A 12,894-nucleotide genomic window follows, 5' to 3' on the forward strand; every position below is an offset into this window, starting at 1 on the left:
CTTGACTTATTTATTCGCTGAGATTCCGATCCTGTTTTTTTCCCTTTCCATCCCTAATTTCCATAGCTTTCAGATTCTTATCTGATGTTCATGGAAATGGAGCTGATCTGGTCCAAGCCCTTACTTTATGGATGAGATAGTACTTGAAGCAAGCACACACCAACCTCACAGCCTTCTTGGACTTAGTCTGCTTCAGTGCTGACCTGAATCCGTTATCTTCACCTTCACAATCTCTCATGCTTTTGCATCTTTCTCTCCATGCACACAACAAAGAAGCCCACGTTCTCTCTCCACTAATGTTTAAAGTGGCCTCTGCCTCACCTTCCCCCCTTTTCAATGACTACTTCTGGGAGTCCTCACTGGGGCTATTATTAGGCCAACAGGCCCCTTCCAGTTCGGTGATCGATTACATCACGCACAGTTCGAAAACGAGAATGGAAAGGTCCCAGGAAGGCTGCCTGGAAGCCCGCTGTCCCAGGAGACATCGCCTTACTTCCTCTCCCCCCCGCCCCGGGGCTCCTCCTCCCAGTCTAGAACTTCGGAAAGAGTCCATGGAGGTAGGTGGCACATAAAGGCGACGCTAAAAAGTGGGAAAATGGGAGAAACGGAAAAGGGGTCTGCCCCGGGAGCGGGGCGGCGACGCGGCCTTCTGCGCCTTGGTCCAGCCCTGGCTCGGTCCTGCTGGACAGCTCCAAGCGCGCCAGACCGCGGCCCGGCCCGCGCCCCGCTTCCCCGCTTCCCCGTCCCCCGCGGCCCCGCCCGCATTGTGCGCCGGGGGGCCGGTTGCCTAGGCGACGCGCAGCCGCCCCGCCCCCCTGCAGCCCTGGCCGGGGCCGCCATCCCGGGCTCCTCCTCCCGCGCCGCTGCCCCCTGGGCCGCAGGAGCAGCCGCGAGCGGCGGGCCGGAGCCGGAGCCGGAGCCGGAGCCGGGGCCGGGGCCCGGGCCGCAGCCCCGCGTGGCGCCGCGCGCTCCCGAGGCGGCGGCACTTCCCTCCCTCCCCGCCCCGCCCTGCGTCACTCCGGACTCTCCCCCTCCCCGGCCGTCCCCGCCCCCCACACCTTGGACTGACCGGCCGCGCGCCCGTTAGCGGCTCCGCCCGGCCCGGGTCCGGCTCGCCTCGCCTCGCCTCGCCTCGCCTCGCGCTCCGGCTCCGGCCTCCGCACGCGAGCCTCCGCCACCCGGCAGCCCCGCTTCATGACACGCGGCTGAGGGTCGGCGATGGAGGGAGACTGTGCGGACTCGCTGGTGAGTACGGCCCTCCGCCCGGGGGAGGCCGCGCTCCGGCCCGTCCCGGGGCTCCGGCCCCCGGCCCGGGGCTGGGCTCACCACACCCTCGGGCGGGGGCGGCCTCCCCCGGGGCCGGGCGGGGCGGGCGGGGCGGGGCGGGGGCTCCCGGGGGCCGGGCCCCTGGAAATAAAGAAATGCCCCGTGGAGTCTTTGTGAGCCGGAGCGAGCCCCGCGGGCCGCACCTGCGGGGCCGCACCTGCGCGGGCGTTGGGGACCCCGCCCTCCGCGGGCCGGGCGGGCCGGGCCGGGGCCGGGGCCGGGGCCGGGGCCGGGGCCGGGAGCTGTGGGCCCGGGCCCGGCTTCTCATCCCCATTCTCATCTCCCTCCCGGGCTGAACACGCCCCGAGGCCCCGGGCCAGTCACTGCCCCCTGCGCGCCCGGTCCCTGAAAGCCGCCAGCAAAGGCCGGGACCCAGCGCCGAAGTGCTGCTCGGGAGAGCGAGGCGCCGGGGACAGGAGCACATGAGGAAACTGAGGCAGAGGCTCCACCGAGCCGCGCGGGCGAGCGGGAAAGGGACAAGTGCAGGCGATGGCCGCATCTCGGATTGTGGGAACATTTTGTTTTTCCCCTTGGATGAGCTTCTTTTGTTATTTGGGATCGCACAACCTCTTTGTGTCTCAGTTTTCTCATCTGTAAAATGAGGAGGGTTGGACATTTGCCCTAATCTTTGTAAGGAGACTAAGCTAAGAATTGTTTTTTTTTTTAAAGTAAAGTTTTATTTTTTTTTTTAAATTAAAAAGCTTTCTAGCACTTAGGTCTAAGAAGAAAAAAAAGCTGTGGCTGGATTTGGCCTTTGGTCTATAGTCTGCCTCCTCTTAGTCCAGATGGATTTTTAATTTTCTCCCTGCACTAGATGTGGTTTCTAATGATCATCATGATAAAGAATTCAAATCCACATCATTGACTATCCAGTAGAAAAGATGAAATGAGTTGAAATATAGTTGTATGATATCGATATATATATATATATATATCATGAATATATATATACATTCAGTAGCTCATGATATTATATATCAGGTATCATATATATATATATATATGTATATATATATATGAACCTATATATAGTTGGTAGTTTTAAAGCATATTTAGGGGGCGGCTAGGTGCCACAGTGGATAGAGCACCAGCCCTGGAGTCAGGAGGACCTGAGTTCAAATTCGACCTCGAGACACTTAATAATTTTACCTAGCCGCGTGGCCTTGGGCAAGCCCCTTAACCCCATTTGCCTTGCAAAATCCTAAAAAAAAATGAAATGAGTTGAAATATAGTTGTATGGTGTATATATAATATATATATATATATATATATGTGTGTGTGTGTGTGTGTGTGAAACTATATATAATTGAGGTTTTAAAGCATGAAACAGCATTTAAAAGCATATTTAGGAAATCTAAACAATTATGGTTCATTAGAATCCTTTTTGAGATGTAATTTTTCTACTTTATAATCAGTGGGAATGAATTTTATTTAACATCCAAATGATATATATATATACATTGTATATATACATGTATACACATATATATACATGTATATATGTATATACATGTATATATATATATATACATATAATACATTGAAAAATCTGTTGAAAATCAAGATCCAAGTGATTGTGCTACTTTTTAGTTAGTGAATTATTAGAACACTCTGCACTTCCACAAGAGTAAGCATTAATTGTTTTCTTGAACACAGATGTATGCATTAAGATTTGGGGGATACACTTTAAAAAATAAACACCAAGACAGTATCTAGTTCTAATACTTTAATGTTTGAGCATTATTGATTTTGTTGGGCCATTGAATCTTAGAATTTTAGAACCAGAAAGGACCTTAATGATTAGTCCAACCTCATTTTACAAGTGAGAAAACTGGCCCAGAAAGATGAGCTATATGACATAACTAGCCCCAAACTAGTTAATGACAGAACACATTCAGTAGCTCATGAAATCATAGTGTATGATATTTGAGTTCTTTATTTTATATACAGATGAGACATAAAGGTCAGAGTAGTTGAGTAAAGTCACCAAACATTTATTGTACTATTAAAGGCCCTTAAATATTTTAATGGATCCAGGAAATTGCCATACTAAGTATTTGGCCATCATGGCAGTACTGATTCTAGTGTAAAGAATAATAGTTTATACATAATCCTGTTCATATTGCAGAGGTTTATAATCTTAAGGGTTCTTTTTTTTTTTGCAAGGCAATGGGGTTAAGTGGCTTGCCCAAGGCCACGCAGCTAGGTAATTATTAGGTGTCTCGAGGTCAAATTTGAACTCAAGTCCTCCTGAATCCAGGGCTGGTGCTCTATCCACTGCGCCACCTAGCTGCCCCTATCTGAAGTTTTTTGAAAAAAAATTTTCATCAGTTTTCCCCAAAGCCATGAAAATCAGCATTAGCTTTATAGCTTATTGGCAATTTACTGGAATTTAGGTTGTGGTAGAATATATTGTCCCCAACATATTCCTAGTATTGTTGCCGATTTGTTTTTACTGCTGTGTCGGTCCTTCAGCTTTATCTGCCTTTGCCTCACATACCATATTACGTGCCCTTATAAGATTTATTAAGTTGCTGATGACAGTGTAGAAAATTCAGATTTGTTTTTTCAAGTTATGTTCCTTGGTGATATTTCTGGAAAGGTATCTGAAATAGGCTTAGATATATGCCTGTATATAAATAAACATGTGTATATCTACATATTGCATATGCATATGTATGTATTTTTTAACACATTCTACATAAACATATCTATAGCCAATTGCCTTTTTGTCTCTGATTTCTTTCTCTTTCTTTATTTAAGGTTACTATTAAGAATATTGAACGAGAGCTTATCTGCCCAGCATGCAAGGAGCTATTTACCCATCCGTTGATCCTTCCCTGTCAGCACAGTATCTGTCATAAATGTGTTAAAGAACTTCTTTTACTGACAGTTGATGATTCATTTAATGATGTGGCATCAGAGAGCTCCTGTCAAAGTAGCCCTCGACTTCGGGTCCAGTCTCCTAGTATGGATAAAATTGACAGAATTAACAGAACAGGTATGTGCCAGACTATCTGGACATTTAGCTTCTGTTCTGACATATGTTGAATGGTAACACAGATAGGAAATTTGTATTTCATCATACTTGACTATTGTGGCCAAATGAATAATGTAAATTAAGGTATTTTTTTTTCTTTAGAAGGTAAATTTGTACTTGATGAAATAGTAGCTTACCAGAATGTTGTCCATTTACTTAACTCATATTGAGTACCACTTTTTGCAGAGTACTCTACTAATGTCTTTGGGACAGATGGTTTATAAAGTTAGGGGCAAATAAATATATGTATGTGATCTTTTATGATATATTTGGAAATGAAGATAACTGTAAATGGGAGGTTTTTACAAGAGAAAAATCATAATTTTTTTCATCCTTTAAATGCTGAGGAATATATAGGATCAACTATATAGTAGGGTTATTGCTAGTTTTTGAAAGCTATTTGAGGGCTGCAAATTTTTAGTATCATCAATTCCCACTGATTGCTTTCTCCTCGTTAATTTATTTTTATCTTTTGTATAGGGATAGGGATTTGACCTGTGATTTCATTGGCATGGGAAATACTTTGTTAGTAAACTCCCTCGACTAATTCAGGTTGGTGACATGTGCAGCAAATAGTTTTTAGAGTTGCACTTATGTGACTTGCCTAAGAACACACAGACTATTTAATAGAGGTAAGGAAGGTCAGTTCTATTTACTACTGCACTATGATGCCCTATTATATTTTTGTAAGAATACTACTTTGAAAACTTTTGTCATAAATTTGATCCCTGTATCACTAATGCTTTGAAAAAGATATAAAATTTTAAGTCTGAATAATTGTCAAAACTGTTGAGGGAAAAATATATTAACCACTTTGTGTAATCTCAGTTGAAAAGGCACTTTGAACAGTAATCCAATAATTAGTTCATGTCAGGTGGTGGGATTACCTTTCTTAGGCTAATCTGAGACAGGTCTACAGTCAAGAAATTCCAAAGTCCAAAAAGGCAGTGATTGCTCTTTTTTGGGAAAAATATGAGAGTCATGTAGAAGGGGGAAATCATTGTCAGATTACCTTAACATAGAGGTGAGGATTTGTGAGGAAGGGGATGTCAAAGGTTCTGCATGGGCTTGTCAGGTCACCAGTAACTAGAATGCTTTGGTATACTTGGCTGCTTTGCTTTTTTTTTTTTTCTTGATTCTTGCTTGAAGGTTAAGTAGTCAGCATGCTTCAGTCCTAACTGCTCTTTGAATGTTGTTTAGATTAAAATTCTTCACTCCAAACAAAAATTTTAGCAAGAGGGTACTTTCTTGCCTCATGTTAATTGTAAAATAAGCAGATTTCTCATAGAGAGTAGTAGCTCTCTTTTTTGTGTTTCCCTGTCCTCTAGGACTTTTTTGTGAAGTATTTTCATGCTTGTATTCCTCACTTGGGGTGGCTAGGTGTGGCAGTGTCTAGAGTGCTGGGCCTGGAGTTCCGATGACACCTTTTCCTGAGCTCACATCTGGCCTCAGTCACTTATTAGCTCTGTGACCCTGGGCAAATCTTTTAACTCTGTTTGAGTTTCCTCATCTGTAAAATGAGCTGGAGAAGGAAAGGGCAAACTACACCAGTATCTTTGCCAAGAAAGCCTCAAATCAGTTCATGAAGAGTCGGACATGACTGAAACAACTGAACAACAGCAGCAGCAACAGCAGCAGCAGCAGCAACAACAACAACTATTTTCACCTACCCAGTTACCAAGAGTAGCTTATAATATAACGTGCTCTTATATGATTATAAGACAAAGCAAAAGGTATTTTAAAATTTATTAAAGATTTGAATGCCAACTGGCTTACTGAATGCATTCTGCATATTTTTTAATTCACCAAACAATAAATGTACACTGTGCTAACTGCTAGTGAATATAAGGAAAAAAAATAAGGAACATTTATTGCCCTCAAGAGTATTTATGACCTAGCAGGTAGTTAAGATTTACACAGGCAAATATAATGCATAAAAGGAAGTTACATATACCAGAGTAGGACAAGAAATCATGCTCAGGTGTTGTAGTGGATTGAGTCAGCCTCAAACACTTTATAAGCTGTGTGAGCTTGGGCAGATCACTTAACTTCCATTTGTCTCAGTTTCTTCAACTGTGACATGGGGATGATAATCTTACCTCCAAAGGTGGTTGTGAGAATCAAATGAGATATTTGTAAAGTGTTTATCACAGTGCCGGCACTTTATAGTAGGTACTACAGATACTATAATTGTCATTACTATTATATAAAGTAATCATTACTTCAAACATACAAATGAATCAAAATTTCACAGGAAAATAGAATTTTAACTAGATCTCCATTGTACATATTTATTTTAAGTTTTAAGCTCTTGTAATATGAAGTATTTATATATCTATATACATATTTAATATAGCATAAATAGTAAATAGATATGCAGACATTATTTTCAGTGTGTATCTACTTCATTACCAAATCTTTTTGTGAGAAGAAGCTATTTTTTATTTTCCTGAACACTTAAGGTGGATGGTGGACAGTAAGAAAGACTTTGTTGACAGAAAAATATCAAGAAGTACTATTTTCTACTGTGCTTTCATTTCTTCTGGGAATTCTTAGAAAAAGTAGAAAAAGGCAGCAGTAGCAGCAACTAATTTAGAGACCTATTAGATATAATGTAAGTACTACCACTGGCAGATATTGATAGACTGATCTAGATGCCCCTAATTCTCAGTGACCCAGGAAGTTGAACCATCTTTAGAACTTGAAATAATGGGGTATTGAGATATTCAATTTTTTTTAGTTTATCCTACCAGTTATGATTCTAGTTAGATATTTATTAATTCTTCAATTCCTACCTAGATTTATTTTCTGTAGACCTTTCCTTAACATATTCCATATGTAGACCTCTCCTCAACAAATTTAATTTAGGTCTTCAATTTTAAGTTTGTCAGCTTATTTTGTGATTAACATGAAATAGCTAATCATATCTAAATAGTTGTGTTATTTTTTTAGAACCTACCCATCAAATGTTGCAAATGTTGTTTAACAAAGAGGATAAAATTATGGAGTAAAATAGGAAAATTCCAATCACTTACTGACATAAAAGTAAGTTCTTTTAGGTCAGAAATGATTTTTTTTATGTTGCTTGATATCTATTAGATAATAAATGTTTAATTGAAATAATGATTGTCTGCCATGTGCAGAGCATTATAAGTACCAAAGGTAGCTTTTTCTTAAATGAATGGTGCCATCTCTGTCATCAAGGGGAGTGTTTGGAAGTCAGCTTGTAACATTTGCAAAACAATATTTCAACAAATATTACAAATATAGTACATCAGATATACTCAGTGTCTTATAGTTGGAGGGTTTTGGTGCTATAGTTTTCAGGTGGTGGGCCAACCGTGACAAGTAATTGTATATATTTAGCAATATTCTGTAGTTGATATTAGAAAATTCTCACTATAATGTTATAGCTTCTCATTATGAGATCATTTATTTTTTCTTTTTCTAAAGCTTGAGCATTTTTTTATATCTCTTAGGCTTTATTCCTGTAGGGAAAGTATTAAAATTTTTTTAAAATTGAAAATTGAAAAATTCACCATATTAACACATGCATGTTAATTTCACGGATTCAAATTACTTGGGGGAAATTAGCTTGAATTATAAAAATGAATTATAAAATAATGTTACTGTTGTAAACTGAACTAAAAAAAAGTTGTGGTTTTTTTTTTTTTTTTTAGGTTTTTGCAAGGCAATGGGGTTAAGTGGCTTGCCCAAGGCCACACAGCTAAGTAATTTTTAAGTGTCTGAGGCTGGATTTGAACTCAGGTACTCCTGACTCCAGGACCGGTGCTCTATCCATTGTGCCACCTAGCCACCCCCAAAAGTTGTTTTTTTAATATGCATTTAGATAGGTCCTTAAGGGAATCCATTTTAATGACAAAATAATGCCAAGGTGTAGTTATAGTTCTAAAGTGTTTTGGTACTTAGAAATAGTTATATATTCCTACTGTAATTTTATTGAGGGTGTGTGTGTGTGTGTGTGTGTGTGTGTGTATGCACACAAAAACACCAAGGCATGGAACTGGAAGATTGGAGTTTAAGTTCTGCCTCTGACAAATTGATGTACAGCTAAACTGACAATGTGACTCTGGTCAAGCCATTTAAGCGATTCTAGGCAACTCTCTAAAACTGTAAATTGTAGAGAAGGCACTTAGCTACATTGGTAGAGGGAATTTCTTCCATTAGGAGTTCTCTTAGACAATTTGAATCACAAGTTCAGTTCCTCAGCCTTAGACTGTTTTATTTCATAGATAATGCAACAATATTAAGCATTTACTATTTGCTGGGCACAGTGTCAAGAGCTGGAAATACAAAAACAAAAACAGGAAATAGTCCTTGTCCTAAATAAGCTTAAATTCTGTCAAAGGAATCACCATGTCCATATTAAATAATAAAAAAAGATATATGCAAAATAAATATAAGATTTATTTTGAGAGGAACACTAGAAGTAGGGGGAGTGATCCAAACATTTATTATTCCATTATCAGTGGGACATATACTTCAGATTATTTTTTTTTCTTAGTAAACGGTTAGATTCAAAATGATCTCTTCCCATCTTCTTTTCTTCATTATGGTATAGGCACACATTATACCAAATTTAGAAAAATAAATGCATACATGAATTCCCTCACTGGTTGTAAGTATACAAAATGCACCATTTAGTTTATGTAGGACTTTTTTTAGCATCTCTTCTACTACACAAAGCAAAGTTTTTGAGAATGGTGGTGAATTGAAGTCAGATTTCAATGGAAGTACTTGAGGGAAGAAGGTATATGTTTATAGTATTAGAGAAGGACCTTATAATGGGTTTTCATTATTTATAATAAGAACAGTAGACCTTTTCTCTGTGCAAAGGGTTGCATCTAGTCCTTAAAGAAGATATATGTGGATCCCCAGTGGCAACCTGGAGTAGCAGTAGAGGAAGGGAGAAGTAGTCCTAGACAAAGAAAAAAAAATGTGATTTGTCTTAATGGTGTAAAAACTTAGTTTTAATTCATGAGTGAAAGAGAAATTAAAGCTGTAACCTTTGTATGATATTTGAAGAAGGAAAAACGAAATAAGACTCTGCTAATAGGGGATAGAAATAAGGATTAAAAAGTAAATGAAAACTTCAAAAAAAGGTAACAGGCATGTTACTTGAGTTTGGGGAAGAGTAGGAAGATTATGAACCACTTGATCAGTAAAAAGGAAGACTAAAAGGAACAGAAAAAAGAAAAGTTAATAACTTTTTCTTTTTATTATTTAATTTTCCCAATTACATGCAAAGATAGTTTGCTACATTCATCCTTTTGAAAGCTTTCAAGTTCTACATTTTTCTACTATCCTTCCTTCCCTTCTTCCCCTCCCCATGGTAGCAAGCAATCCGATATAGGTTGTACGTGTACAATCGTAATAACTTGGGATTTTTCAAAGAACTTTCAAGAAAATGGAAGTGGGGGCAGTACTTGGGAGGTAGACTTCTGTATTAATAGACATCTAGGTAGTATGAGCCAAACCAATCATGGACAAAGTACTTATTTAAAAGAGAAAGGGGAGAGACAGCTAGGTGGCACAGTGGATAGAGCACTGGCTCTGGAGTCAGGAGGACCTGAGTTCAAATACAGCCTGAGATACTTTAATAATTACTTAACTGTGTGACCTTGGGCAAGTCACTCTTAACCCTATTGCCTTACAAAAAGCACAGGGAAAAAAGAAGGGGGGAGAGCAATCAATACAAAAGGAGGAAAATACAAATCTGACATTATTAACTTTAAATGTTAATAGATTAAACATTAAAGTAAGACAAAAGATAATGGCAGAAAAATTGAAACCTAACAACATATGCTATATAGATAAGAAACAAAAAAAGACAGAATGAAATTATGGTTATACCAGAATTTATAACATACCAGGCAATACCAAAAAGCAGGAATTGTAATCATGCAATGAGACTCCAATGGAACCAGGAAAATTACATTGTGCTTAAGGCTTCCATGGTCAGTGAAAATGTCAATATTAAATGTTAATTTATATTAACAGTGATAAACAATGTTAAATGTGAATGCACCAAGTAACATAGTATCTAAAATTACAAAAAGAAATGGTTAGTAATATAATTAGAGAAAACTTGTAATGTTCTTAGAACTAGAAAAATCTTAACATAAAAAGGAAAATATAGAACTGAATAGGGACTAGGAAAAGTTAGTTTTTAGATTTGAATGACTTAGGACGTCTGCTGATAATCATTTAGGATGCATATTCTCAGCATCAAATGGTATCTTTACAATCAGAACGTTGAAAAATTAAAAATATAAAAAGGGAAACATTAAATATGTTATTTAAGGATATAAAAATACTAATAAGGGGAACACAAAATATGTAAGTCATTAATGGAGACTTATAATGACATACTAAATAAGCAAGTGAAAATACAAATAATCGAAATAACCATATGAAGAATGATTATGATGATAATATATTAAAATTTAGCTAGGGGAGGAAAAGTCTGAAGACATAATTAGCAAAATAAAAAGACTCAAACTGAGAATGCAATTAAAGTCTATAGTTCATTAAAAAACTCAAATGTAAAAGATGGATCTTTAAATTCAGAAGAGAAAAAAGGTTTTTATCTGAATAATAAAATAAAATAATAAATAATAAATAAATAAAATAATAAAATAAAAATAATAAAAATAAAAGCTACTGTATGAAAATTTTAAAAATGATTAGTAGATCTTTAGGTAATCTCAAAGGAAAACGTTTTCAAAGTGAACATGATAAATTCACAGCGAATAAGAAAATTAAAAAGAACCTACAATATATAATTATATGCTAGCTAAACTGAGATTGTAAAGGAGATGAAAGATTACTTAGAATAATATAAATTATGCAAATTACCAGAATGTAACAGATGTTAAAACAATCCAGTCTCTGAGAATGAAAATGAACAAACTGAGGAGGGGCTACCAAACAAGAAAATTGTTGGTCCACATGCATTTGTAGAGAAGTGCCACACATATTATTCTCAATAATTGGGAGGAAAAATTCTGTTGAAATCATTTTTATGACACAGATGTAGTTCCTGTACCTGAATCCAGAAGGGATAAAATGTACAAAGATAACTATTAGCTAATATTAATAAAGAATATTTATATAAAGATTTTAAATAAACTAGCAAAAGAAAAATATATTAAAATTGTTCACTATGACTAACTTGAAATTATACTAGGGATCCAATGATAATTTAACATTAGGAATGAAATTATTATAATTTACTAAAACATGAGACTTTAAAATTCATTCCAAAAAATTAAAAAGTATAGTGTAGGCTATTTTCAATATGATAAAGTATATATATCTAAAACAAAACTAGAATTATTTATAATAATACATTAGAAGATTTCTCAATAGATATAGGGAAAGCAAAGATGTGTCCCTCCAATAAGACAAAAAAAAAAAGAAATTAAAATTAATGAGGGGGCAGCTAGGTGGCACAGTGGATAAAGCACAAGCCTTGGAGTCAGGAGTACCTGGGTTCAAATCCAGTCTCAGACACTTAATAATTACCTAGCTGTTGTGGCCTTGGGCAAGCCACTTAACCCCATTTGCCTTGCAAAAACCTAAAAAAAAAAATTAATGAGGAACAAAATTACCTGTAATTGTGGTTGTCTTTCTTAAAGAAACAAAGATAAGCAATATCACTACTAGGTCTATATCCCAAAGAGGTCATTAAAAAAAAAAAGGAAAAGACCCATATGTACAAAAATATTTATTGCAGCTCTTTTTGTAGTAGCAAAGAATTGGAAATTGAGGGGATACCCATCGTTTGGGGAAAGACTAAACAAAATGTGGTATGATGGAGTACCATTATTCTGTTAGACTTCATAAATGAGTGGATTTCTGAAAAGCCTGTTAAGATTTGTATGAATTGATGCTGAGTAAAATGAGCAGAACCAGAAGAACATTGTTCACATTTATAGCAACATTGTGTGATATTCAACTAAGATGAACTTCACTCTTCTCAGCAGTACAAAGATCAAAGACAATTAGAAAAGTCTTGTGATGGAGAATACTTTCCACATCCAGAGAAGGAAACTATGGAGTCTGACTGAATGCAGACCAAAATATACTATTTCCAGTTTTTAAAATTTGTTTTACACTTTTATGTTTTTTTCCCTCTCATGGTTTTTTTTTTCTTTTGTTTCGATTCATCTTTCACATGTCTAATATGAAAATATATTTAACATAGTTGTACATGTATAACCTATATCAGTTTGCTCACCGTCAAGGGGAGAGGGAGGGAGAAAAGTATATAACTCAAATCCTTACATGAAAATGAATGTTGAAAACTTTCTTGGCATTTAGTTGGAAAAATAAAGAAAAAAAATTGCCTGCCTCCCTTGAAACTAAAAAAACAAAAAAACAAGCAAAAAAACAACCCAAAGATAATCATCAGTGAAGTTGAGATAGCTAACTATTTCAATAAAGTTGGATACAAAATAAATATATGAAATGATCAGCATATGTCTACAATATTAGCAAAATCA

The 12,894-nt window shown here is 37.6% G+C and overlaps 1 protein-coding gene across 5 annotated transcripts in view; it reads left to right on the forward strand.

Annotated features, from left to right (window-relative positions):
* The first annotated feature begins 439 nt into the window (after nucleotides 1-439).
* Nucleotides 440-12,894, forward strand: part of TRIM36 (tripartite motif containing 36) — an 86,060-nt gene continuing 73,605 nt past the window's right edge. For 2 of the 5 annotated variants that reach the window (XM_074207407.1, XM_074207406.1), the window contains exons 1-2: nucleotides 853-1,245; nucleotides 4,090-4,327. In XM_074207407.1, the coding sequence (XP_074063508.1) occupies nucleotides 1,219-1,245; nucleotides 4,090-4,327 (265 nt within the window). In that variant the 5' untranslated portion in view covers nucleotides 853-1,218. Of the gene's footprint in view, nucleotides 558-849; nucleotides 1,246-4,089; nucleotides 4,328-12,894 lie in introns of those variants that run through there. The other 3 variants (XM_074207409.1, XM_074207411.1, XM_074207408.1) reach the window with 3 other exon arrangements.

The sequence above is a fragment of the Macrotis lagotis genome, chromosome X, assembly GCF_037893015.1.
Source record: "Macrotis lagotis isolate mMagLag1 chromosome X, bilby.v1.9.chrom.fasta, whole genome shotgun sequence".
Lineage (NCBI taxonomy): Eukaryota > Metazoa > Chordata > Mammalia > Peramelemorphia > Peramelidae > Macrotis > Macrotis lagotis.